This window comes from Dryas octopetala, chromosome 2 (assembly GCF_963921425.1).
Source record: "Dryas octopetala chromosome 2, drDryOcto1.1, whole genome shotgun sequence".
Taxonomy (NCBI): domain Eukaryota; kingdom Viridiplantae; phylum Streptophyta; class Magnoliopsida; order Rosales; family Rosaceae; genus Dryas; species Dryas octopetala.
Window position 1 is genome coordinate 16492193 of NC_141367.1, and position 26281 is coordinate 16518473.

The window sequence follows — 26281 nt, forward strand, 5'->3', positions numbered from 1 at the left end:
GCATACATATTTGGTTTAATAAGAAACGCAAACCAAAGTACAAAGTTACCTTTACAAGAGACTAATGCAGAACAAGTTTTAGCAATTATTGGTGTTCATTCACATAAAATTCCAGAACAGTAATCTCAAACACCATGGTACATTGTGTCTTAAAGAAGCGCCATTTTGATTTTGTTAAGCTTGGCCACCACATCTTTAATGTCGATTCGTTCTTCTGGCGAGTCCATAGAACACATCAAGCCTAACTCCATGATGGACGAAAGGATCCTCTGCAGGTCAGATACATCTCTTCCATCTTCCACACTCAACAAACCATTGTCCACGACATTCATTACCGTGTCTGGAAGTGACGCATTTATCCATTGCCTCAACGTCAGTTCTCCAGAAAACATTTCTTCTGTGGGTTTTGTTTGTGGGAAAACCCACACCGATCCAAACAGCCAATCATGGCTCGACACGTGGTAAGTCAAAACCAACCTTGGAATTGACTTTCAATGGTCGGACTTTGACCTCCACATCATCACTGCTCGGTATCCCATCCTCCAGCTCAGCTCGGGTCTCTGTGCCGAGTCCTCCCTACACGGCCCGAGCCGAACCGATGACTCAAGGGATTGAGTGTTCATCTTTCCATGGTCATCCCGGTTCGGCTCGGCTCGGCTCGGCACAGAGACGATCTCCTTTCGGGTTCTGGCGTCGACCAGTTAGGGCTCGGAGGGACCCCTGTCTGCTGGATCGGCTCGGTCTGGAATCCCATGACCGATCCGACCACACATAGACTTCATGCATACGCATAAGGATATGTGTTCGGTTCGGCTCGGCCCTCCGCCGTCATTCCCAGGAAGATCACGTTGGGATGAACCTCCACACTTAAATGCACCTGACACAAATCCTCTGACAGATGGAATATCCAGCCTGCATTCATGACTATTGAGGTAGTTTGTCTGAACCTTCCAACCTTGCATTTAATGAAGCATTCAATGCAGCATTGAATGCTGAGGAGGTGAGTAGCTGTGCATGCAACTAGTTCTGACCAGATGCGTGGGACTCTGGCAACCATTCATTCACATGCAGGTAACTTACTCATCAAGACTCCCTTTGCTTATATATATCAACTCATGTGTGCAAAAACAGATCGATGAATCCATCTACAAAAACACTTATACAGAAATCCCTACTCACCAAATAGCATACCCAACTTACTGAGAATAACCCAGAACATTTGCCATGTTCTTCTCATTCTCCCAAGTTCATCCTTTGTTCTTCCTCACCTATCATCAAACACCATCACTGATTTCATCATCGGAGCGTGTTTGGCTGGTACCACATCGGTCCATCTCCTTTGATCTTGTGTTTGTCTACAGGAAGATCCCAATCAATATTCATATCATCATCCAGCAGGGCTTCGGATCAGCCAGGTCACTACCCCTAAGTTTTTGTAACTTTCTTACGGAAATTTGCATCAACAGATTGGCGCCGTCTGTGGGAAGATCGACTTCAGCCGTTGTGTTCATCACTACAAGTGCTAAGCTCTTCCCCCACATAAGTCATCATGACTACCATCTTTCGCGACAGTAGCTCTTCCTCAGGAGCATCTCAGAATGATGAACAACATCAGCCTGAGACACCTGAGAAGACGAGGGGAGCACAACTCCCCAGGACATCAAAGCCCAAAGGCCCCTCAAAAATCAGGGCTGCTCATAAACTCCTCAAGGAAAGCCAACGACATCTGGCCGCTGAGAATGCGCTTCTCAAGCAGAATAACGAGCTGCTCGCAAAACAGGCCGAACTGGCCGCGGAACTTGCACGCCATCGTGCTCAGCTCGAAAACAGTGGGGGGTCAGGCTTCCGAACCCGTCAGACCCGAGCCGAGCAGGAGGTCTTTTCGCCGTCTCCTTCTCGGCAGAGCACTCCGGCCGACGTGGACGACCGGTCGGCTCGGGAAGATGCGGATTACGCATTTCCAGGCTTCGAGGACATGCCTCCGGCCGAACAGGCCGAGTTCTTGAAAGCCCACCGCCTCCTCCAGCAGAAGCAGGCAGCCTTCAGGAAACATTCTACCGAAGGTCTGGGAGGAGACCGTCTCGAGCCAGCCACGGATCAACGACCTCCAGCCCGATCCAGGTTGGGGGATGTCAACCCTACTGGTTCAACTGAACCCAGGGGGCCAGTCAGAAGCAGACTTGGACCCACCACCAGTCAAGGCCCCTCCACATCGGACACTCATTCGGGGAGACGATCCGCTGCGGACCGACTGGGCCAAACCATGGTCATGTCCGACCGACGTCCGCTGAGCGAGAGGATCACGCGCCAGCCGGTGAGCGAGAGACTCGGTGACTGAACCAAACGCTCGGGAGAGACTCCGGCCGAGCCGACCACTCCCGACGTGGAAAATTTGGTCCGGACCCTAGTACAAAACCAAATCCGGAGCGTCCACGATCGGCTCGGCCAGGTCGAGGTCTCCAGGGGGTACACCGGTAGAGCCGACCACGGAGAGGAACTCCCCCTCCCGTACACCAGCATAATCATGGATGCTGAAGTCTCCCGCGACACCAAACCTCCCAAGATGGATCAGTACGATGGAACCAAGGATCCGTACGATCATCTTGACAGCTTCAGGTACGCCATGGAAGCCCGCCAAGCATCTGAAGCTACTAAGTGCCGAATCTTTCCTTCAACCTTGAAGGGATCGGCTCGGGGTTGGTTCCGGACTCTCCAACCCAACTCCATCGACTCCTTCTCCGACCTCCGGAGGGCCTTCCTGGCGAGATATCGGGTTGTATCCGAACGACTCTACAACTTGAACGATATGTCGCTCATTAAACAACAGGAAGGGGAGAGCCTCAAGGCCTATCTGATCCGCTTCAACATCGAGTATACGAAGTGCGACGATTGCGACGACAGATCAGCTAAGAACGCCCTTATGCAGGGTCTGCTCGCCGGGGGACTCCGCTTCCATCTGATGAGGAACCCTTCCTCTACTTATGATGAGCTCTCTGCTGAAGCCACTAAGTGGGCGCGGGCTGAGGAGTAGGATGCCCAGGTGGAGGCCTTGAATCCCAGGCCGACCTCAGCCAAGAGGAAGGAGGGAGAGGTTGCAAGCCCCAAACCCCAGGTCCAATTCAAGAAGACCAGGACCGAGGAACCACGCCAACTTCTGGGCAAGGGGCCCAAGTTCATCCAGTACACGGAGTACACACCCCTTAACGCCGGTCTGGAGACGATCTTCTCCAAGGTCAAAGACCAGCTCCCAGCTGCAAGGGAGATCAAGGGACCACCCCCAGACAAAATCAAGGAGGGCGTCTTCTGCAAATACCACTCCAATCACGGCCATGTCACGGGTGATTGCTACGCTCTCCGCGACGGGATTGAGACTCTTGCCCGAGCGGGTAAGATCAATCAATTCCTGGCCGGTGGGCCTAGGGTACCCAAGGCCGCGCTGAAGAAGCCCACCAATACCATCGACGTCCGGGATGCTGCCATCGGATCGATCGGAGGGGGACCAACCTTTGTGGGAAACTCAAACCGATCCCAGAAGGAGTATGTCAGACGGGCGGCTCAAGCTCACGAGTCCCTGTCGATCCAGGCAGGTCAGCCCAGCACTTCCAAAAGACAACGGAAGGACTGGGCACCGGTCACCTTTGAGCCGGACGAGGCGAATGAGATCATCTTCCCCCACTATGATCCGGTCGTCATAGTGGCTGAGGTGGCCGGGACTACCATCGCGCGCTCTTTCGTCGATGGAGGGAGCTCGGTCAACATCCTCTACCACTCTGCGTTCGCGCAGATGGGCATCGGTGAGGATAAGCTGGAGACTGACACTCCCGCTCTGGTCGGGTTCGGGGGAGAAGTGGTTCAGCCCCTCGGACATATCTACCTTCCCCTTTCGCTCGGGAAGGGACCGATCAAGAAGACCTGCATGACGTACTTCATTGTCGTCAAGCGGCCATCAGCCTACAACATCATCCTGGGCAGACCGGCTCTGGTCGACCTTGACTGTATCGTCCACTACGCCAATCTCCTCATCAAATGTCCGATGGGCGACGACTGCATTGTCATTCAGGGAGACCAGTGCTCGGCTCGGTCTTGCTACGCCGCTTCGATCAAACAGAAGGGTCAGCTGCTGAACTCACAGGAACTTGACTCCATCGCTGATTCGGGCAGGTGGCCGAGGGCGGAAACTTTCGACTTCACTTCCGAGCCGAACCCAGGCTCTCGGCCCCTTCCCGCCGAGACCTGGGAGGAAGTGCCGATCTCGGCCGATACACCGGATCGGCTCGTCCGAGTGGGGACTCAGATCAGCCCCGAACAGCGTTCTGCCGTAATCGACTTCCTCCGTGCCAATGCGGAAGTGTTCGCCTGGTCTTACGATGACATGCCAGGCATATCGTCTGACGTGATCACCCACAGGCTGAACATCGACCCGGGATGCAAACCGGTCCGTCATAGGAGGAGGTCATATGATCCGGTCCGATACGCCGCCATGGCTGAAGAGGTAACCAAGTTGCAAAACAACGGGTTCATCCGGGAGGTCAACTATCCCGACTGGCTTGCCAACGTGGTCATGGTGAAAAAGAACAACGGAAAGTGGAGGATGTGCGTGGACTTCACCGACCTGAACAGGGCTTGTCCCAAAGACAGCTTTCCCTTGCCCAGAATAGATCAGCTCGTCGATGCAACAGCTGGACATCAGCTCCTCAGCTTCATGGACGCCTATTCTGGGTATAACCAGATCCTCATGCACAAGTCCGACCAGGAAGGCACATCTTTCATAACAGATCGCGGCATGTACTGCTACAAGGTCATGCCCTTCGGTCTCAAAAATGCCGGAGCCACCTACCAAAGGCTGGTCAACCACATGTTCAGATCTTCCATAGGCAAATCCGTAGAGGTTTACGTGGATGACATGCTGGTCAAAAGCGTCAAGGCAGATGATCACGTCAAGGACCTCTCAGACATGTTCGGAGTCCTGAAGGAGTATCAGATGCGGCTGAACCCAACCAAATGTGTCTTTGGGGTTCGGTCAGGAAAGTTCCTTGGTTATCTGGTCAGCCAACGGGGAATCGAGGCCAATCCAGAGAAAATCCAGGCTTTGATCAACATGAAGTCCCCCAAGGACACGCAAGGAAATCCAGAGTCTGACTGGAAGAGTCGCCGCCCTGAACCGGTTCATCTCGAAGTCTACTGACTGGTGCCTCCCTTTCTTCAAAGCCTTAAGGGGAGCGGGGAAGAGCATAGAATGGACCCCCCAATGCGAGCAGGCCTTTCAAGATCTGAAAAGGCACATGGGGGAACCTCCCATATTATCCAAACCAGAGGAAGGTGAAGAACTTTTTCTCTACCTCTCTGTTTCTGACTCGGCTCTCAGCTCAGTTCTGGTGAGAGAGGTCGGCGGTGTACAACACCCGGTCTTCTATACGAGCCGAGCCCTCGCCGATGCCGAGACCAGGTATCCAAAATTTGAGAAGATGGCTCTCGCCCTGGTCAGCTCGGCTCGAAAATTAAGGCCCTACTTCCAGGCTCACTCCATCGTCGTCTTGACTGATCAGCCGCTCAGACAAATTCTGGCAAAACCCGAGACTTCGGGTCGGCTCATCAAGTGGTCAATCAAGCTTGGCGAGTTCGACATCATCTACCGTCCCAGGACAGCCATCAAGGGTCAGGCCATGTCGGACTTCATCTGTGAGTCGACCACCTCGACGGAAAACCCACCGTGCGCCGACGCTACATAAACCGCGTCTGATCCGAACACACACGGCGATCACGGCCAGGCTGATCTTCTCACCTGGACCCTCTACGTGGACGGATCTTCCAACGCCATGGGAAGTGGAGCCGGGCTTGTTCTGATCTCCCCAGAACAGGTTGTGGTGGAGTATGCTCTTCGCTTCAGATTCCAGGCGTCTAACAATGAAGCAGAGTATGAGGCACTTATCGCCGGACTCAGATTGGCAAGGGAGCTCGGCGCGACCAAACTGAACATCTTCAGCGACTCCCAACTCATTGTCAACCAGATTTTGGGAGAGTATGAGACTCGAGAACCTAGCATGACTGCCTATCTCAAGAAGACTCGTTTGCTGCTCGGGAACTTCCACGAGTACAAAATATCCCAAATCCCGAGGGTAGAGAACTGCATAGCCGACGCCTTGGCACGCCTGGCCTCGGCCACAGACACCGGATCCGCTAGGCACGTTCCAGTCGAAATCCTGGACAGACCTAGCACCGCCGAAAACGAAGTCGCCGTCATGCAGACCGAGGCCGAGCCGAACTGGATGACGCCGATCATCAGTTACTTGGTCTCCGGGATCCTCCCCCCAGAGAGGGACAAAGCACGTCTCATCAAGACGAGGTCGGCTCGGTTCAGCATGATCGATGGTCAGCTCTACAAAAGGGGTTTCTCCCTGTCCTACTTGCGGTGTGTCACTCCCCAAGAAGGTCAGGATGTGCTGAGAGAAATCCACGAGGGGATATGCGGAAACCACTCTGGAGGAAGAGCCCTCGCCTACAAGACGATCCGGCAGGGCTACTTCTGGCCGACGCTGAACAAAGACGCGGATCATCTGTCTCGCGCTTGTGTCAAATGTCAGCAATATGCCGCGGTCCCCCACCAACCTCCCCAGTTGCTGACCTCCATATCCAGTTCCTGGCCGTTCGCACAGTGGGGACTCGATCTGATCGGCCCCATGCCGAAGGCAAAAGGGCAAGTAACAATGGCCGTGGTAGCAGTCGACTACTTCACCAAGTGGGCCGAAGCCGAGCCCCTAGCCACTACCACAGCCGAACGGATGGAGACCTTCGTCTGGAAAAACATTATATGCCGGTTCGACATGCCGCACACCATCATTGCGGATAATGTCAAGCAGTTCGACTGCAAGAAATTCAGGAGTTTTTGTTCACGTCTGAACATCAACTTGCGCTTCACCGCTCCTTACCATCCGCAGTCGAACGGACAGGTCGAGGCCATCAACAAGATCATCAAGAAGACCCTAAAGACTAAACTTGATAGTGCTAAGGGAAATTGGCCTGAACTCTTGCCAGAGGTGCTATGGTCCTACCGAACTTCCTATCGCAACTCCACGAAGGAAACACCCTATGCGTTGGCATTCGGAACTGACGCTGTCGTCCCGGTCGAAATGGAGACTCCTTCATTTCGAACCGGTACATACAATCCTGAGGCCAACGACACCGGACTTCGGCTCGGCCTGGACATAATCGAGGAGAGGCGAACCGACGCCAATCTCTGCCGAGCCGCTTACCAACAGAGGGTAGCCAAATACTACAACCAAAGGGTCAGGCTCAGGAGCTTCGGATTGGGCAGTCTCGTCATGAAGAAGAATCCCCTCGCCGTCAAGGAGAGCTCATTCGATCCGAACTGGACCGGACCATACAGAATTACAGGCATAGTCAAGCCTGGCACTTACAACTTGGCCACTCTGGCTGGGAAGCCTCTCAAGCATAGCTGGAACGCTGAACACTTGAAGACTTATTATCAATAAAAATGCAGTTAGGCTCGGGGACTGTCCGACCTAACACTCATTCCAATCAATGAAAAGATGAACACATTTTGACTCATCTTCTTCTTATTTTTCGAAGAAAACACTGGGGACTCTACTTCTATACACTTCCAACAAAGAGGAAAGATCTAAGTGTTTCCTTCGAAAAAATAATGATCTAAGTGTTTCCTTCGAAAAAATAATGAACCCATGTGCCGAGCCGAAGTGCCATTTTCGGCCCGACGCTCGGTACATTACAGACTCATCAGGTCTATAAACTCATGTGTCGAGCTGGCGTGCCACTTTCGGCCCGATGCTCGGCATATTACAGACTCATCAGGTCTATAAACTCATGTGTCGAGCTGGCGCGCCACTTTCGGCCCGATGCTCGGCATATTACAGACTCATCAGGTCTATAAACTCCTGTGCCGAACTGGCGCGCCACTTTCGGCCCGATGCTCGACATGGTACAGACTTATCAGGTCTATAAAAATCCCTGTCCGAACCGAAGTGACTTCCTACAGTCCTAACGTTCAACAGGATATTTCTAAAAGAAAAATATACACTTCAACCAAAACTTTCATCGTGCATGCCGAGCCGATCTGAAAGTAGGTTTGAATATTTTTCTCAAAAAATAAAATTCCTAAAACATCTCAATGGGTATTCCGAGCCCATCCGGGATCATTAGGGTTTTAAATTCCTACTTATCTTCATTATGCTTATCAAGCTTATCCGAAGTCAAGTAGCAATTTATCATTACTTTTCTTTTCATTGCGATCGGGAAGCCGAACCGATCTCAAAATACCTTGGCTTTTATTATGTTTGTTACCTTTATCATTTTCTTGTTCATATGTTATTAGTTATGTCTTTAGCTTAGTTTCCGAGCTGAACTGACAACAACTTGTTTCATAAAAAGAAAATACTGATAAAATTAAACAAGATAAAATCCAAATATAATTTGTTCCAAAATCAGTCAAACCCGAGCCACACCTCGGCTCGGGGAGAAAAGTAAAAACTTAACATAAAAATAAAATGCAGCTATCATGCCGATCGCTCGGCAGGCCCCTCTAGGATCGGCTCGGTGGACTCCTCGGGCGTCTCCTCCCCAAGCTGCACCACCTCGACCCCGCCGATCTGCATCTCAGCATTGGGATCGGATTCGGGGACTGGGGGGATTGGGGTCGGCTCGCAATCCGGCAACGGAGGATCCTCCTGGGTCGGCTCGGCCACTGCTGCCACCACCTCGTCGGACACCTGGTGAGCGGGAGGGGGAAGGTCTTCCTGCCGACTTCCCTGGGTATCCTCCTCCTCGCCATCGGATTCGCCGAGGAATGAGACATCCCAATCCGGCCTCTTCGACCGGATCGCCTCCAAAAGCTCCTGATACCCTTCGAAGTGGGCATCAGCCAGCGCCTGGACGCTCGGAAGCCCGGCCCTTCGCTCGGCCTCCTCGACGTCCTGATGGAGTTGCTCGACGAGTTGCCCCAGGTCGGCCGCTTTCTGCTCCGAGGACACAAGCTCCTTCCCGAGCCGAGCGACCTCTACCTCCTTCTCGGCTAGCTTGGACCGCAGACCTGCCGACCGATCGCGCTCGGCCTTGACCGCTCGCTCGGCCTCGGCCAGCTTCTCCTTGAGCTCCAGGATTCGTTCCCGAAACCTCCCCATTTTCGCCTCGGCCTCGACAGCGGCGTGGGCAGCTTCAAACTGCCTCAAGGCGAGCTGCCAAAACAAACAGAAATTATTAATCCGAACCGAGCGGATAAGCATAATCCGAGGAGAAAAGGACTTACCAACATGGCTTGCCGGGATGTGCTCAGGGCTTTGTGGCTGAAGTTCGGCTCCTTCTGACCGGCCCAGAGCCCCTCCTGTACCTTTGACGTCATCACGCGCTTGAGGCCCGTGACGAACGGCTCGAGGGAATGGTCTACTTCCACCGTCTTCAGGGGCGCCGAGCCAGACGCTTCGGCACCAGGACCACTGGGCTCGGCCCGAGCTCTCTTCTCCACCCGGGCCTCGGTCTGGGGAGCCTTCCTCTTTTCTGCTTGCCGAGCCGGTCTCGGCGCAGAAGGTCCAGGCTGAGCTGTCGCTGCGACAGGAGCCTGGACCGGCTCGGCAGGGGCCCGCTCCGCGGCCCTCCTCTGGACGCTTCGAGCCGCCCTCTTCCTAAGACGAGCCTCCAGCTCGGTGGGCGCCATTCCCCTTTCGGCTCGCGGATTCCACCTGGGCACAAACCAGGAGATCCCACTCGACCTGATTTGGGTTTCCCCGAGCAGGAACTTGGTCGACAAGTATTCCGGGGGTGAGCTTCTCACTGCGGCGATCTGATCCCTGAGCTCGCCCCGGAGTTTGTATTTGTTCCAGCTAACTGCAAAAAGAAAACATGAAGAGTCAGTTTCCAAAAAAAAAAAAAAAAGCAAAAATAAACAAGTCACTCTCGGATCGGCTCTCCCAGATGTCCAGTGCCCACCTGGAATCCTAAATGCTCTAGGAACCCGAGCCGGAGTGGCACTGCTCGGATCGGCAAACTCACAATCCCCAGAGACGAAGAAATATCTCTTTTTCCATGTCTTCTGGGAGGAGGGATTCCCGCCGAAGAGTGGCCCCGAGTATGCCTGAAGGTTGTAAAATCCGAGCTCGCTCTGCTTCGACATCAGCGCGTAGTTGCAGAAGAGAAGATCCTTGTCTGGCACACACTTGTGCACCTTGTGCCACAAAATGTGCATAGACAAGATTATTCTATACACATTTGGGTTCAACTGGTGCGGCGCCGCGCCGATCGTCGCAAGCCAGTCCTGCAGGAAGGGGTGCAGAGGAAGCCGAACCCCGTTCTCGAACATCTCGGGGTACATTGTCACCCATCCTGTTGGGGGTCGGCTCGGCTTCTCTCCCCCGATCGGCAACCTTGTCAGCACGGATTCGGGGACTGAGTACCTGTCCCTCAAATCCCCGAGATGATATTCGGTCATCTCATTGGGGATCTGATCGGCCTTCCACGCCATTTCCTCGTAGAAGTCCGGGTCGATCGGACTCCCCGTCACCCCCTGGGCTGAGGTCGACGCCTCGTGACCCCGGTCCCTTTCATCTGAGCCCGAGGTGAGCCTACTCGGGACGGTTGCGATCGGCTCGACGTCAAGGGGTTCCTCGTCATCACCTTCGGCCACCCCTTGTTCCCGATCAGAACTCAACACTTCGGGGTTTTCCTGGTCCCCTCGAGCTCGGCGTTCCTCGCCTGGGTTGAGATCCAACGCCGAGCCGACCTCATCCAACTCCTCGGACAACCCGTCCCAACTCGCCTCACCCGCCGGTGGGCTTCGGCTCATCTCGGCGTCACTATCCCCCTCAAATGCCTCTCCCGAGCCGAGCCTACCACTCGAGTCACTTGTTGACATGACAAACACTTTTCTCACCCTCTCTCTTACCCTTTTTGGATCAAAAAGCACTTTCTCTCAAGAACTCTCAAGAACACACACCCAAAACCTGAAAATGCAAAAAACTCAAAAATGAGGAGAATCACTTACTGGTTTTCCTCCGCCCAAAGTCTCCGCCCCTTACACACTCGGAACCACCTCGCCCACGACCGTGTCTGGTCAGATTCGGGATCGGACAACCTCTCAGACGGCGGTGAGAGAATGAGATTCGCGGAGAGAGAGAGGTTTTGCAGAGGGAGAGAGAGAAAGTCTGGAAATGAAAGTGAGGGAAGAGAGAGAAACCACCTCTTTTATACCCCCATGCAAACCGATCTCAGCCCTTCATTTTTTGGCGCTTCAAATCCCAGATCTTGACACCTGTCAAACATTCAAAATACCCATAAATGAGGTGACCCTTACGTTCCCCCATGCAGAAACCAAACGTCCCTTCACCTGCCCCCAAGATATTTTGGCCAAACACAAGTCATCATCTGTTCGGATCTTCAGGAACGTGGACCTGTTGGGTTCGGCTCGGATCAAGCAACATACTATCTTTGGGGAAGCCTTTTCACTTCAACTTCCAATCCACCACTGCCCGCTCGGACCGGAAGCTGGGGGACTCCTGTTTGTGGGAAAACCCACACCGATCCAAACAGCCAATCATGGCTCGACACGTGGTAAGTCAAAACCAACCTTGGAATTGACTTTCAATGGTCGGACTTTGACCTCCACATCAACACTGCTCGGTATCCCATCATCACTGCTCGGTATCCCATCCTCCAGCTCAGCTCGGGTCTCTGTGCCGAGTCCTCCCTACACGGCCCGAGCCGAACCGATGACTCAAGGGATTGAGTGTTCATCTTTCCATGGTCATCCCAGTTCGGCTAGGCTCGGCTCGGCACAGAGACGATCTCCTTTCGGGTTCTGGCGTCGACCAGTTAGGGCTCGGAGGGACCCCTGTCTGCTGGATCGGCTCGGTCTGGAATCCCATGACCGATCCGACCACACATAGACTTCATGCATACGCATAAGGATATGTGTTCGGTTCGGCTCGGCCCTCCGCCGCCATTCCCAGGAAGATCACGTTGGGATGAACCGCCACACTTAAATGCACCTGACACAAATCCTCTGACAGATGGAATATCCAGCCTGCATTCATGACTATTGAGGTAGTTTGTCTGAACCTTCCAACCTTGCATTTAATGAAGCATTCAATGCAGCATTGAATGCTGAGGAGGTGAGTAGCTGTGCATGCAACTAGTTCTGACCAGACGCGTGGGACTCTGGCAACCATTCATTCACATGCAGGTAACTTACTCATCAAGACTCCCTTTGCTTATATATATCAACTCATGTGTGCAAAAACAGATCGATGAATCCATCTACAAAAACACTTATACAGAAATCCCTACTCACCAAAGAGCATACCCAACTTACTGAGAATAACCCAGAACATTTGCCTTGTTCTTCTCATTCTCCCAAGTTCATCCTTTGTTCTTCCTCACCTATCATCAAACACCATCACTGATTTCATCATCGGAGCGTGTTTGGCTGGTACCACATTGGTCCATCTCCTTTGATCTTGTGTTTGTCTACAGGAAGATCCCAATCAATATTCATATCATCATCCAGCAGGGCTTCGGATCAGCCAGGTCACTACCCCTAAGTTGTTGTAACTTTTTTACGGAAATTTGCATCAACAGGTTTCTTTCTTGTGACAATTTCTAACAACATAATTCCAAAACTATAAACGTCACCCTTGGCAGACACTGTTCCTTCCGAACCATACTCTGTCAAAATTCACAGTAGTTGGGAAACTATAGCATTATTAAACCATATAATGCAAACTTTTCAGACATATACCCACATGCAAATTCAAATGTCACGATGCTTTTTAACAAGAATGATTAATTGCACTTACTTTCAGTAGATTTAGAAGATTTAACTAGTAATTTGTAAAGATTGATAAAAGTCACTTTTTGCTTGTTTCCTTTATACCTACATCAACTTGTGATTTTAAGGAAATAGATTGTCAGAGAGTAAAACTGAACAGTTTACCTGTAGGCATTCGTTCCACTGGGTACCAGAAAAACAGAGAAGTAAAACTTAACAGATTACTTTAAAGACAGAAATATCTACACTAAAGTATAAGCACTTCGTTTTCAATCATACACAGATATTTCCTGATTTTGCTCTGCTATCCTCATTTGCAACATACCACAGTATCTAAAATGTTTGTGCACAAAAAGTACACAAAACAAGAAACAAAAAGACAGAGCACTAACATGACACAAAACAATTAACTAGTGACTATCTAACGAAACCAAGCCATCATAATTTTTCTGACATTCTTATAGGAATAATTTACATGATTTTAGATCTTTTTGGTAAATAATTTACCTGGTTTTCAATGTTAATATAATACTGCATCTATAAAGTGTCCTACTAAGACAAGGAAAATTACTATGCTGATTTAAATTAACAGCAATAAACATAATGGATTTACCTGGTGCAAGATAGCCAAGCGTACCAAGGGTTTTGGTATGTGTTGCATCCTTGTTTTTTGCTAAAAATTTTTGCAAGACCAAAATCTCCCACGTGTGCAACCATGTCTTCATCAAGAAGAACATTGCTAGGTTTCAAATCACAGTGAACCACAACTTCTGACTGACCATGATGCAGATATTCCAATGCAGTTGCAATATCCACCAGCACATTTACTCTTTGTAGAAGATTCAGACAGTAGTTGTGCGAGTACAACCACCTCTCAAGGCTTCCATTGGACATATATTGTAGCACCAATGCTCTTACCTCAGGGCTCGAGCATGTAGTTATGACCCTGACAAGATTTCTATGCCGGATTGTCCGCCATACGTTGCATTCTGCATCAAAACTTTTAATGGCACCCTCCATCTGCAAATTTAGAACTTTGACAGCGACAGTTGTCCCATTAGAGAGTATCCCCTTGAACACAGAGCCAAAACTTCCCACTCCCAATGAGTTGCTTTCACTGAAGTCATTTGTAGCACGGCGGAGTTCTAGATATGATATCATTTCATGCTCTTTTTTCGCTAACGCTTCAATTGAACTTGCAATGGCTACATTTTTTTTCCGGTATTGTGTCACCATATAAATGAGAGCTATGAGGATGATTATCGATGCAATGGCTGGAAGAACATATTTGAGAAAAAGATATGTTTTCTTGGATTTTCGAGTGCCACGAATTTCGCAAGTTGGGACTCCAAAAACTGGTCTCCCACAAAGTGCTCTGTTCTCCAAAAATGATAGGGAAGTGAAGTTGACAAAAGGTCCTTTTGAAGGAATCTCTCCAGAGAGCTGATTAAAAGAGAAATTCAATAACTTGAGAAATTTGAGTTCTTCAAGAGACTTTGGTATTGTGCCAGAAAGATTATTGTGTGAGAGGTCCAAAAACTCCAACCCTTTCATATGACCCAAATTCTTAGGAATAGATCCTAAAAACAAGTTGTTTGACAAATCCAGGGAGTTTAGGCTTTGAAAAGCTTCTATGTTGCTTGAAATGTTCCCTGTGATTTGGTTCCAAGATATATCTATCATTTGAATTGCATTCGACTTTTTCATGGTTGGAGGCAAGTATCCACTGAAAGAATTGGATGACAAGTTTAAGAACAAGAGACTCTCAAGGCTCCATACATTCACCGGTATTGATGAATTGAGTCTATTGGAATTTAGGAAAACTTTTTGAAGAAAACTAAGGTTTCCTACGCAGTTTGGGATCAATCCAGCAATTTTATTATATCCTAGTAGAAGATCTCCCAGGTTCCTGATAAGACAAAGCTCTTCTGGAATGAAACCTGTAATATTATTTATTGAAAGATCCAATCTCTGCAACATCTCCAATCCTCCAATTGATGATGGAATTTTTCCACTTATATCGTTGTAAGACAGGTAAAGGGAGATCAATTTTTTCAAGGAACCAATTGTCTTGGGTATATGACCCTTGATTTGGCACACTTGTGCGTAAAATAATTGGAGGGAAGAAGAGTAATTCCCAAAGGTTTCAGGTATGATGCCATTTAGAGGATTCTCACTCAAACCTAAAAGTTCCAGCGAACTGGAATTAAATAAAGAAGAAAGGAATCTAAGTTCAGGAACTCCAGGATCTCCTGTTAACTTATTCCTTCCCAGAAAAAGGCTTTGGAGGTGGTTTAAGCTCCCAAGATTCGTGGGTATTGGTCCATAGAGTAAGTTGCCAAAAACCCAAAGCTGTTTAAGCTTAGTAAAATTTGAAAAGTAGGATGGGATATGTCCAGTAATTAGATTGTTAGAAAAATGAAGCCATTCAATGTTAGGAAGGTCAACTTTGGTGTATGATGGGAAAGTTCCAGTAAGGGAATTAGATGATGCGGTGAAAGTTTGTAAGGAGGAGATGTTGAAAATTTCATGAGGTATTTCACCTGTTAGGCTATTTCCACCAATAGACAAATCAAGTAGATTAGAAAGACGCCCCAAATCCCTCGGAATACTTCCCGTAATGTAATTGGATGTAATATCAAAGGCTTTCAAGTTTGACAAGTTACCTATTGTGGGAGGTATAGTGCCAGTCAACCTATTGCTGCCAAGATAAAGCTTTTCAAGATTTTGTAAACTCCCAATTTCTTCTGGAATACTTCCGGAAAGCATATTGTATGATAGAGAGAGGACCAGAATCTCTCTACATTGATCAATTGTCGAAGGGATCTGGCCACTGAGTTCGTTGGACGAAAGCAAAAGGTATTGAATATTAGGCCAATGATGGCAAAGATCCACTGGCAGAGTTCCTGAAATGTTATTTTGACCTAGAGATAAAACAACTAGAGAAGAAAGGTTGAGGAGAGCAGAAGGGAATGACCCTGCTGTGAGGCCATTTGTGGCCAAACTCAATTTTTCTAATGTTCGAATGTTACCCAAAGATGATGGAATTTCACCCACAAGATTGTTTGCTCCAAGATATAATTTCTGAAGCCTGGGTAAGGAAGCCAACTCTTTAGGTATTTGACCACTTAGCCTGTTTAGTGCGAGGGATATGGTGTTGAGCTTCTTGCAACGATCTAAAGTTGGAGGGATGTTTCCTTCCAACCGGTTACTTTGTAATATAAGAATCTCCAAGCGACGCAAACGACTGATTTCATTGGGCAAGACCCCAAAGAAGCTGTTATTTCGTAGATCAAGTGAGATGAGAAAGGAGAGGTTGCCAATATGAGGGGAAATGGTGCCTTGGAGACTCATATAGGAAAGGTCCAAGGCTGTGACTCTTTGCCTGTGTTTACTACAAGAGACCCCAATCCAATTGCAGAAGCTTGTTTTGGTGGTCCAATTACCACCCAAGATAGTATTGGTGGGGTCAACTGTGAGTTTAGATTTGATGGCAAGGAGGGCAGATTGATCAGTGAAGTTGGAAGGTGAAGATATGGCCAGCTGAGGGAAGCATGAGTACTGCAGCAATGCAAGTACGAGAAAGAGAATTTGTGGGTTTTGCATGAACATTGTGGGCATATCATGCAAGGTAATTGAAGGCTCAAGTTTTGCTTGTGGAAATGTGCATGCATCATCAGCATTCAGCCATCCTTTGTTTCTTTTTTTTGGCCACTAGATCAGCATTCAGCCATCCTTTAACTGCATACACTAGATCATTTCCTGGTGCTTGACTTGATCAATTAATCAGCAGTTGACCCTTCAACTCCCATCAGTCATGATTAGTGGCGTAATTAATGGCATTACTTGGACCGTCTTTTGTATATAGATCAACCATATGTTTATTGCCCACATATATATAACATAAAACGTCCAATATCTGATAGGCTCCATATTTTTATTGCCCACACACACACATATATATATATATTTCCAACTTTTTCTTCTTCCATATTGTGGAAGCTGAATGGAAATGCAACACAAAAGGCTTAGTTACAGTATAATATGTGGATCCTTGCGTGACCTTGACCTAAGCTATGAGCCTATGATGGAAGTCGACCCTCTTAATTAAATCAATTTCTTAATTTTTTATTTTTTTTTAAGGATATTGATTAAATCAATTTTCACTAGATAAATTCTTGAATTTTATTGATGATAAAATATTATTGATCATCTAGCAGTATACCATCAATGATGATCAATAATTTCACCCGTCTACCAGTCATTGATGATATATCGCTAGAGACCGGAGAGTGGAGACTCATAAACAACGTGGGATAAGAAAAGGGCAAAAAGAAAGTGGGTGGAAGTGGAAGTGTGCCAAAAAATAAAAACTTAATTTATTTTTTATTTTTACTATCTTTTTACTCTTTTGCCTTTTAATAATGAAATCATTAAGTTTTAACAAATTTAAACAAAATATGGTTTTTTGGAAATATTTGAAAATTTCACCTAAAGAACCTTTGCTTTATATATATAGATAGATATAGGCAATAAAAATATGGTTGATCTATACACAAAACACGGTCCAAGACTCCAAGTCCTGCCATTAATTACGCCACTAATCATGACTGATGGGAGTTGAAGGGTCAACTGCTGATTAATTGATCAAGTCAAGCACCAGGAAATGATCTAGTGTATGTATTTAAGGATGGTTGAATGCTGATTAATGATGCATGCACATTTCCACAAGCAAAACTTGAGCCTTCAATTACCTTGCATGTTATGCCCACAATGTTCATGCAAAACCCACAAATTCTCTTTCTTGTACTTGCAGTTCTTCGCCCAAAGTCTCAATACCTGTTTTGTGTACAATTTTATGTAATAACATACGATCCGATCGTGTTTCCAATAATTTGAATCGTTTATTTTTTAATTCTTCACTCAAAGATCATCCCTATAAAAAATTAGCACAATTGGGGATTTAGAAGTTAGGTAATGGTGTTCGAATTTATGAACGATTATGGATTTTCTAATACTAATCAAACGAGTAGATGAATTTCGATTTGGTCGATTTTTTGCGGGTATGATCTTTGAGTATAAATGAATAAAATGAACGGCTCTGATCATTGAAATCACATTGTAATCTTCACAATTGTTAAATTGACAAAATTTAATAAAATTATATTTTTCAAGTGTATTTATATTTAGAAGCTCACATTTAGATCATGTTTCCAATTATCCAAACCGTTCATTTTTTAGTTTCTCACTCAAAGATCATTCTTGCAAAAATTACCTTACTCAGAGATGTAGAAGTTAGGTAACGATGGTCAAACTTATGAACGATCGTGATTTTTCTAATGCTAATCAAACGGGTAGATGAATTTCGATTTGACCAATTTTTCTCAAGGATGATCTTTGAGTGGGCAATTAAAAAATGAACGGCTAAGATCGTTGAAATTACATTATGGTCTTCACAATTATTAAAACAACAAGGTTTTAACGAAAGAGTTAATTGAATTATACTCTTCAAGTGTATTTATATATAGAAAGCTCACATTTATATTGTGTTTTTAACGATTTGAACCGATCATTTCTTAGTCCTCCACTCAAAGATCATCCATACAAAAAATTATCTCAATCAAAGATATAGAAGTTAGGTTTAGCGTTTAGGGTGTATGAACAATTGTGGTTTTTATAATAATAATTGAACTGGTAGATGAACTTCGATTGAGCCGATTTTTTGCAAAGATGATTGATGCAATACAATCAACCAAGACTTACAAGCGTAAACCTAAAAAAACAAGAACCCTGGAATCCACCAGGAAATTAAGAGAAAACCTCAATAATTAATTTGATAAAATAATAGAATAATCCGGCTAGCAATTATAAAATTGCTTAAGTATGCTTAAAGAAACCCTAGGACACAAGCAACCTTATAATTAAGGCCCAAGGGTAATTACAAACCCAAATAAAATATAAACGAAAAATAAATAAAATATAAACGAAAATAAATAAAATGTCTAAAAGTTTAAAATGCAGTTTTGAGGCCCTAAACGACCTCAGAAGGCCGAAAAAGCCTATAGAAATCATTAGTGCCACTTTCAGAGCCAAACCCTCCGACTAGTAGAAATCATTTCCCAAATTTCTTGGGTTTGCAACGATCAAGCTGTTGCATAAACTTCTCCGTCATCCGTTCTGCATCAATGATATTTGAATATAAACATAGAAAATGAACGGCTCCGATCATTGAAATCACATTGTGGTCTTCACAATTACTGAAACGACAAGGTTTGAACAAAATAGTTAATAGAATTATACTCTTCAAGTGTCGAAACGGTTCATTTATATGTAGATGGTCATATATAGATCGTGTTCCAACAATCCGAACCGTTCATTTTTTAGTTTCCCACTCAAGAATCATCCATGCAAAAAATTAGCTCAATCGGAGATGTAGAAGTTAGGAAACTATGAAATTTTTAATACATTTTATATATCTATATATTTAAAATTATAAATACAATTTAGTAATTAAGTTAAAATTTAGAATCCTATTATATATTATTAAGAATAAAATCTTATTATAATGATTTATTATATATATATTTTTTTAAATACTAAATATAAATTATAAATTTGTAAAAAATGGTATTAGGGTGATACTTTGGGCGACGAATCTGCAGATTCGTCACACAAAGTTACTTTAGGCAACAAAATTATTCCTCGCCTTAAGTGACGTTGGGCAACGAATTTATAGATTCCTCGACTAAAGTCATTTTGGATGACGAATTTATATATTTCCGTATAAGAACACGATGCGATCGTGTTTTCAACGATCTTAACCGTTCATTTTTTAGTTCCATACTCAAATATCATCCCTGCAAAATTCTAGCGCAATCGAAGATGTAGAAATTAGGTCATGGTGGTCGAATTAATGAACGATCGTAGTTTTTATAATGATAATCGGACAGGTATATGAGCTTCGATTGAGCCGATTTTTTGCAAGGATGATATTTGAGTATGAACATAGAAAATTAACGGTTTCGATCGTTGAAATCGCGTTGTGGACTTCCCAATTATTGAAACGACAAGGTTTGAACAAAATAGTTAATAGAGTTATACTCTTCAAGTGTCGAAACCGTTCATTTATATGTAGATGGTCATATATCGATCGTATTTCCAACGATCCGAACCGTTCATTTTTCAGTTTCTCACTCAAGGATCATACATGCAAAAAATTCGCTCAATCGAAAATGTAGAAGTTAGGAAACTGTGAAATTTTTAATATATTTTATATTTCTATATATTTAAAATTATAAATACAATTTAGTAATTAAGTTAAAATTTAGAATCCTATTGTATATTATTAAGTATATTATAATCTTATAATGATTTATTATATATATTTTAAATACAAAATATATTTGTGAAAAAAAAGAACTTATTTAAATTATAATTTGCAAAATAAATTCAAGTCTTAGGCGACGAAATTCTTATGTCGTCGCCTAAAGGGATTTTGGGCGACGAAATAATTTTCACATTTCGTCGCTCAAGGGTGAAAATTTCACTAAAAAAATTGGACGACGAAACCTGCCATCTACATTACATCAACTATCACCAATATACCCACAATACAAAAGAGAGTTTCTCAACCAACTTCACAATGCGAAATCTATACTATACTATACAAAAGAGAGTTTCTAAACTAATATTGCACAGAAATTAATTTCATAACCATACTATAATAGAAAAATTGACTTGCACTAAACCCTAAAATAGATTTGTACAATTTGCAAATAACTAAAAAATATTAGAAAAACAACCATAGCAAATCAGAAATCGATCTAGAGAGTAGAGACCTGCAAATGAAAAAAAAAAAAAAAAAATTATAATGAAAACATAGAAGTTTAATGAGAACAAAGAAAAATTATAATGAAAACAGAAGAGAGGAGTAAACCCCGATGAAGATTGTCAGAATCCGCTGCCTAGATCGCCAGAAATGACGGAGGAGGGTTAGGGCTGTTAGGGTTTCAAACCACCACGTACGGTGGCTGAACGGGCTGGGTGTTTACACCATTGAACTCAACTCACAAAGGGGAAGATTTTGGGACCAACTCGACGACATAGGTTGTCGAAATTAGTAACCTATCGGAGAAGAAGGCCGGTTTAGGTTCGGTTTAAATCCATGTTTTCATTGGGTTGTTGGGCAATCAAAAGGTAGGAATAGAGGTGTTGATTGAGGTCCATGTCGCCGGCGTTGGCTGCCGAACGATAAAAAGATGGCCAGAGAAAGCTCACGGCAGAGAAGAGAGAAGAGAGAGTGAGAAGGGGGTGTGCGGCTACTGAGGAGGAAAATGAGAAAAAAAAATGTTGAAGTTAAGTTTTATAGTAAAACCCTAGCTGACGAATTTACAAAATTGCCATTTAACTTAAAATACCCGAAACTTGATGGTCGTAGCTCCGTTTCACGTCTTCTTCGTGTCTATGCGCTCGTACTCCTGAGCCCTATCCAACTAGATCAAAAGATCGTTTAAAATCTAAACATTTAATTTTGTCAAAATAAAACCTTAAACCAAGTTATAAAAGCATTTCTTTTTAAAACAAACAATTTTATAAATTCATAGAAAAATAATTTTAATGAAATATATAATAGGAAATAATTTCAAAATTTTCTATAATAAGTATTTAGAGCTTTTTTTAAATGGGAATGGGCTAGTGGTATGGGTGTGATTTAGATTGGAAAATCCAAATCCGACCGATTCTAATTAGAAAATTTCCAATTTTGGAACGTTTGATTCAAATCCGAAATCTGAAAAATGCCAAAATCCAAAAATTCAAAGAAAAATTGAATTGGAATTGGAATGTTTCTATAAATTCCAATCCGAAATTTTCCTAAGGCATTCTGATCAAATATTTCATAAAGTATGCCAAATTTATTTTGTATTTATATTAAATATTTTATCATTTTTTTAGTTTTCTACTATATGTTTCAATAATTTTTAATTTGTTTCAAACATGCACATACATATATATTAAAAACAAATGACTAATTATAAACATATGTATATTATAAATATATGTGCATCATAATAATATAAATTCTAACAAAAACACTCACATTTTTGTACTTGTAATTACTTTTTTTTTTTAATCAAGGGCAATTAATTTCATCATTATCTGAAAGTTCCGAAAATGTTCCGAAAATGTAATATTCCAAAAAAATCTAAAAAATCAAAGAAATTTGAAAATTCCAAATTGGAATGAGATGTTGACATTCAGATTCCTAAATTTTTTGAATTAGAATTGGAATACCCTATTTCCGTTCCCTCATTTCCAAAACACACCCCTAGCTAGTGGAAATGGGCTAAGGTTATGTTTAGGAGCAATGGTCTAATAGTGTTATATTTATTGGAAATGGGTGAGGGACATGTAATCCACTTTTAATAAATAGTGGAGATTTGTAACTATTACTTCTATAGTTTGAGTCTTAAGTGGGAAATAATAATTTATCAAATTTTATTAATCTCACCCTTTGTGTCTTTTGGTTGGATTTGGAGTGGGAAAAGAATAATTATCCCACTAATTTTTTTATTTATTTCAATGTTTATCATGCCCACTTATTAGTCAACTATTGTACAAATTAGTGAGACCTAAAGCAACCGTCTTTTTCACCATAATTTTTAAAACAAACCAAAATATTAATTGGTGACTCCAAAAATAATAATTGTCACTAATTTCAATCTAATTTCAATTCAAGTGGCTTTAAGACATATTTGTTGTAGTGTTACTCAAGTACAATACAATATAGCACAGATCCCTAGATCATTCATACACTTCCATTTCATTGATATTCCATTGTAGTACCAAATCTCATTCCAAGATCATTCTAAAGTAAGTTAATTTCTACATTGTTTATCTAGGAGCTCTGTACGCCTTTTACTTGCATTGAACGAGGTCACAAAAAATAGATTTGTAGACTTGACTTGGACTAACTTTGTAAATTGCTTGCATGACTTGGAATAACTTTTTATAGAGATCATCACCTACTCAAGAAAGTCCCGTTCACTGTTTTCATGGTCAAAGAATGTGTCTTGATTTTTGTTCTTTATGGAAGTTTTGGGCTTTTGGCATTCACATATGGCGAGTTATGAATAAATAAACCACTTAGAGAAAAATTTGTACTTCTACTTCCACGCATTGATTAACCATAAAATTAGAAAAGCATACATATTTGGTTTAATAAGAAACGCAAACCAAAGTACAAAGTTACCCTTACTAGAGACTACTGGAGAACAAGTTTTAACAATTATTGGTGTGCATTCACATAAAATTCCAGAACAATAATCTCAAACACCATGGTACATTGTGTCTTAAAGAAGCGCCATTTTGATTTTGTTAAGCTTGGCCACCACATCTTTAATGTCGATTCGTTCTTCTGGCGAGTCCATAGAACACATCAAGCCTAACTCCATGATGGACGAAAGGATCCTCTGCAGGACAGATACATCTCTTCCACCTTCTACACTCAATAAACCATTGTCCACGACATTCATTATTGTTTCTGGAAGTGACGCATTTATCCATTGCCTCAAAGTCAGTTCTCCAGAAAACATTTCTTCTGTGGGTTTCTTTCTTGTGACAATTTCTAACAACATAATTCCAAAACTATAAACATCACCCTTGGCAGACACTTTTCCTTCCGAACCATACTCTGCCAAAAATCACAGTAGTTGGGAAACTATAGCATTATTAAATCATATACTGCAAACTTTTAAGACATATACCCACATGCAAATTCAAATGTCACGATGCTTTTTAACAAGAATGATTAATTGCACTTACTTTCAGTAGATTTAGAAGATTTAACTAGTAATTTGTAAAGATTGATAAAAGTCACTTTTTGTTTATTTCCTTTATACCTACATCAAACTTGTGATTTTAAGGAAATAGATTGTCAGAGAGTAAAACTGAGCAGTTTACCTGTAGGCATTCGTTCCACCGGGTACCAGAAAAACAGAGAAGTAAAACTGAACAGATTACTTTAAAGACAGAAATATCTACACTAAAGTATAAGCACTTCGTTTTCAATCATACACAAATATTTCCTGATTTTCTAGTCCAAATATTTTCCCCCGAGTCTCCACTATGCTCTGCTATCCTCATTTACAACATACCACAGTATCTAAAATGTTTGTGCACAAAAAGCACACAGAACAAGAAACAAAAAGACAGAGCACTAACAAGACAAAACAAGTAACTAGTGACCATCTAACGAAACCAAGCCATCATAATTTTTCTGACATTCTTATAGGAATAATTTCATGATTTTAGATCTTTTTGGTAGATAATTTACTTGGTTTTCAATGTAAATATAGTACTGCATCTATAAAGTGTCCTACTAAGACAAGCAAAATTACTATGCTGATTTAAATTAACAGCAATAAACGTAATGGATTTACCTGGTGCAAGATAGCCAAGCGTACCAAGGGTTTTGGTATGTGTTGCATCCTTGTTTTTTGCTAAAATTTTTGCAAGACCAAAATCTCCCACATGTGCAACCATGTCTTCATCAAGAAGAACATTGCTAGGTTTCAAATCACAGTGAACCACAACTTCTGACAGACCATGATGCAGATATTCCAATGCAGTTGCAATATCCACCAGCACATTTACTCTTTGTAGAAGATTCAGACAGTAGTTGTGCGAGTACAACCACCTCTCAAGGCTTCCATTGGACATATATTGTAGCACCAAAACTCTTACCTCAGGGCTTGAGCACGTAGTTATGACCTTGACAAGATTTCTATGCCGGATTGTCCGCCATACGTTGCATTCTGCTTCAAAACTTTTAATGGCACCCTCCATCTGCAAATTTAGAACTTTGACAGCAACAGTTGTCCCATTAGAGAGAATCCCCTTGTACACAGAGCCAAAACTTCCCACTCCCAATGAGTTGCTTTCACTGAAGTCATTTGTAGCACGACGGAGTTCTAGATATGATATCATTTCATGCTCTTTTTTTGTTAACTCTTCAATTGAACTTGCAGTGGCTACATTTCTTTTCCGGTAAATGAGATGCACCATATAAATGAGAGCTATGAGGATGATTATTGATGAAATGGCACGGAGAACATATTTGAGAAAATGAGATGCTGTCTTTGATTTTTGAGTGCTACGAGTCACGCAAGGCAGGACTCCAAAATCTGGTCTGCCACAAAGTGCTCTATTCTCCAAAAAAGATAGGGCGGTGAAGTTAACAAAAGGTCCCTTAGAAGGAATCTCTCCAGAGAGCTGATTAGAAGAGAAATTTAAATACTTGAGAAATTTGAGTTCTTCAAGAGACTTTGGTATTGTGCCAGAAAGATTATTGTGTGAAAGGTCCAAAAACTCCAACCCTTTCATATCACCCAAATTCTTAGGAATAGACCCTAAAATCAAGTTGTTTGACAAATTTAGGGAGTTTAGGCTTTGAAAAGCTTCTATGTTGCTTGAAATGTTCCCTGTGATTTGGTTCCAAGATATATCTATCATTTGAATTGCATTCGACCTTTTCATGGTTGGAGGCAAGTATCCGCTGAAAGAATTGGATGACAAGTTTAAGAACAAGAGACTCTGAAGGCTCCATACATTCACCGGGATGTTTCCTTCCAACTGGTTACTTTCCAATATAAGAATCTCCAAGCGACGCAAACGACTGATTTCATTGGGCAAAACCCCAAAGAAGCTGTTATTTTGTAGATCAAGTGAGACGAGGAAGGAGAGATTGCCAATATGAGGGGAAATGGTGCCTTGGAGACCCATATAGGAAAGGTCCAAGGCTGTGACTCTTTGCCTGTGCTTACTACAAGTGACCCCAATCCAATTGCAGAAGCTAGTTTTGGTGGTCCAATTACCACCCAAGATAGTATTGGTGGGGTCAACTGTGAGTTTAGATTTGATGGCAAGGAGAGCAGATTGATCAGTGAAGTTGGAAGTTGAAGATATGGCCAGCTGAGGGAAGCATGAGTACTGCAGCAATGCAAGTACTCCAAAAAGAAAGAGGATTTGTGGGTTTTTAATGAACATGGTGGCCGGGCATGCATGCAAGGTAATTGAAGGCTCAAGTTTTGGTTGTGGAAATGTGCATGCATCCTCAGCATTCAGCCATCCTTTAAATACACACACACATTTCCTGGTGCTTGACTTGATCAATCAGCTGTTGACCCGTGTTTCTTCCACTCCAATCAGCATTAAGATGGAATCAATGAGTGGGACCGGCCACGTATGACTAATAATCAGAGTAATCAAGAAAGAGAAGCTGTACGTGATGTTTCCTTTGTCCATATCGGGGAGAACCTGTGGAAACTTACTTGAAAATATAAAAATGATCTATGAACTTTATAATAAATCTTAATTTGGTTCATTAATTATAAAAAGTGTCAATTTGATCCATGAACTTTTTAAGTTGTACAAAAGCAGTACAAATGTTAACTTTCATTGAAAAATTTAACGAAAATTGGTCATGTGTATAGCAAG

At 43.6% G+C, this 26281-nt stretch overlaps 1 protein-coding gene and 1 pseudogene across 1 annotated transcript; both read right to left on the reverse strand.

The window, feature by feature from the left end:
- Position 1: 1 nt before the first annotated feature.
- LOC147293506 (uncharacterized) lies at positions 2-16408 on the reverse strand (annotated as a pseudogene).
- Positions 16409-23063: 6655 nt separating this feature from the next.
- On the reverse strand, positions 23064-25869 carry LOC147293507 (putative LRR receptor-like serine/threonine-protein kinase At3g47570). The gene is made up of 2 exons (XM_086233516.1): positions 24226-25869; positions 23064-23477 (listed from the first exon to the last, which is right to left on the reverse strand). Exons 1-2 carry the CDS (start codon positions 25829-25831, stop codon positions 23137-23139), a joined length of 1947 nt encoding a protein of 648 aa, XP_086089642.1. The 5' UTR covers positions 25832-25869; the 3' UTR covers positions 23064-23136.
- Between the last annotated feature and the right edge of the window lie 412 nt (positions 25870-26281).

Bases quoted from the DNA above. Each gene is read 5' to 3' on its own strand.
- LOC147293507 (XM_086233516.1), bottom strand. From the start codon at position 25,831: ATGTTCATTAAAAACCCACAAATCCTCTTTCTTTTTGGAGTACTTGCA. The intron at 23,478-24,225 runs GTAAATCCATTA...GATTTTTGGCAG, and splicing joins GCTTGGCTATCTTGCACCAG to AGTATGGTTCGGAAGGAAAA.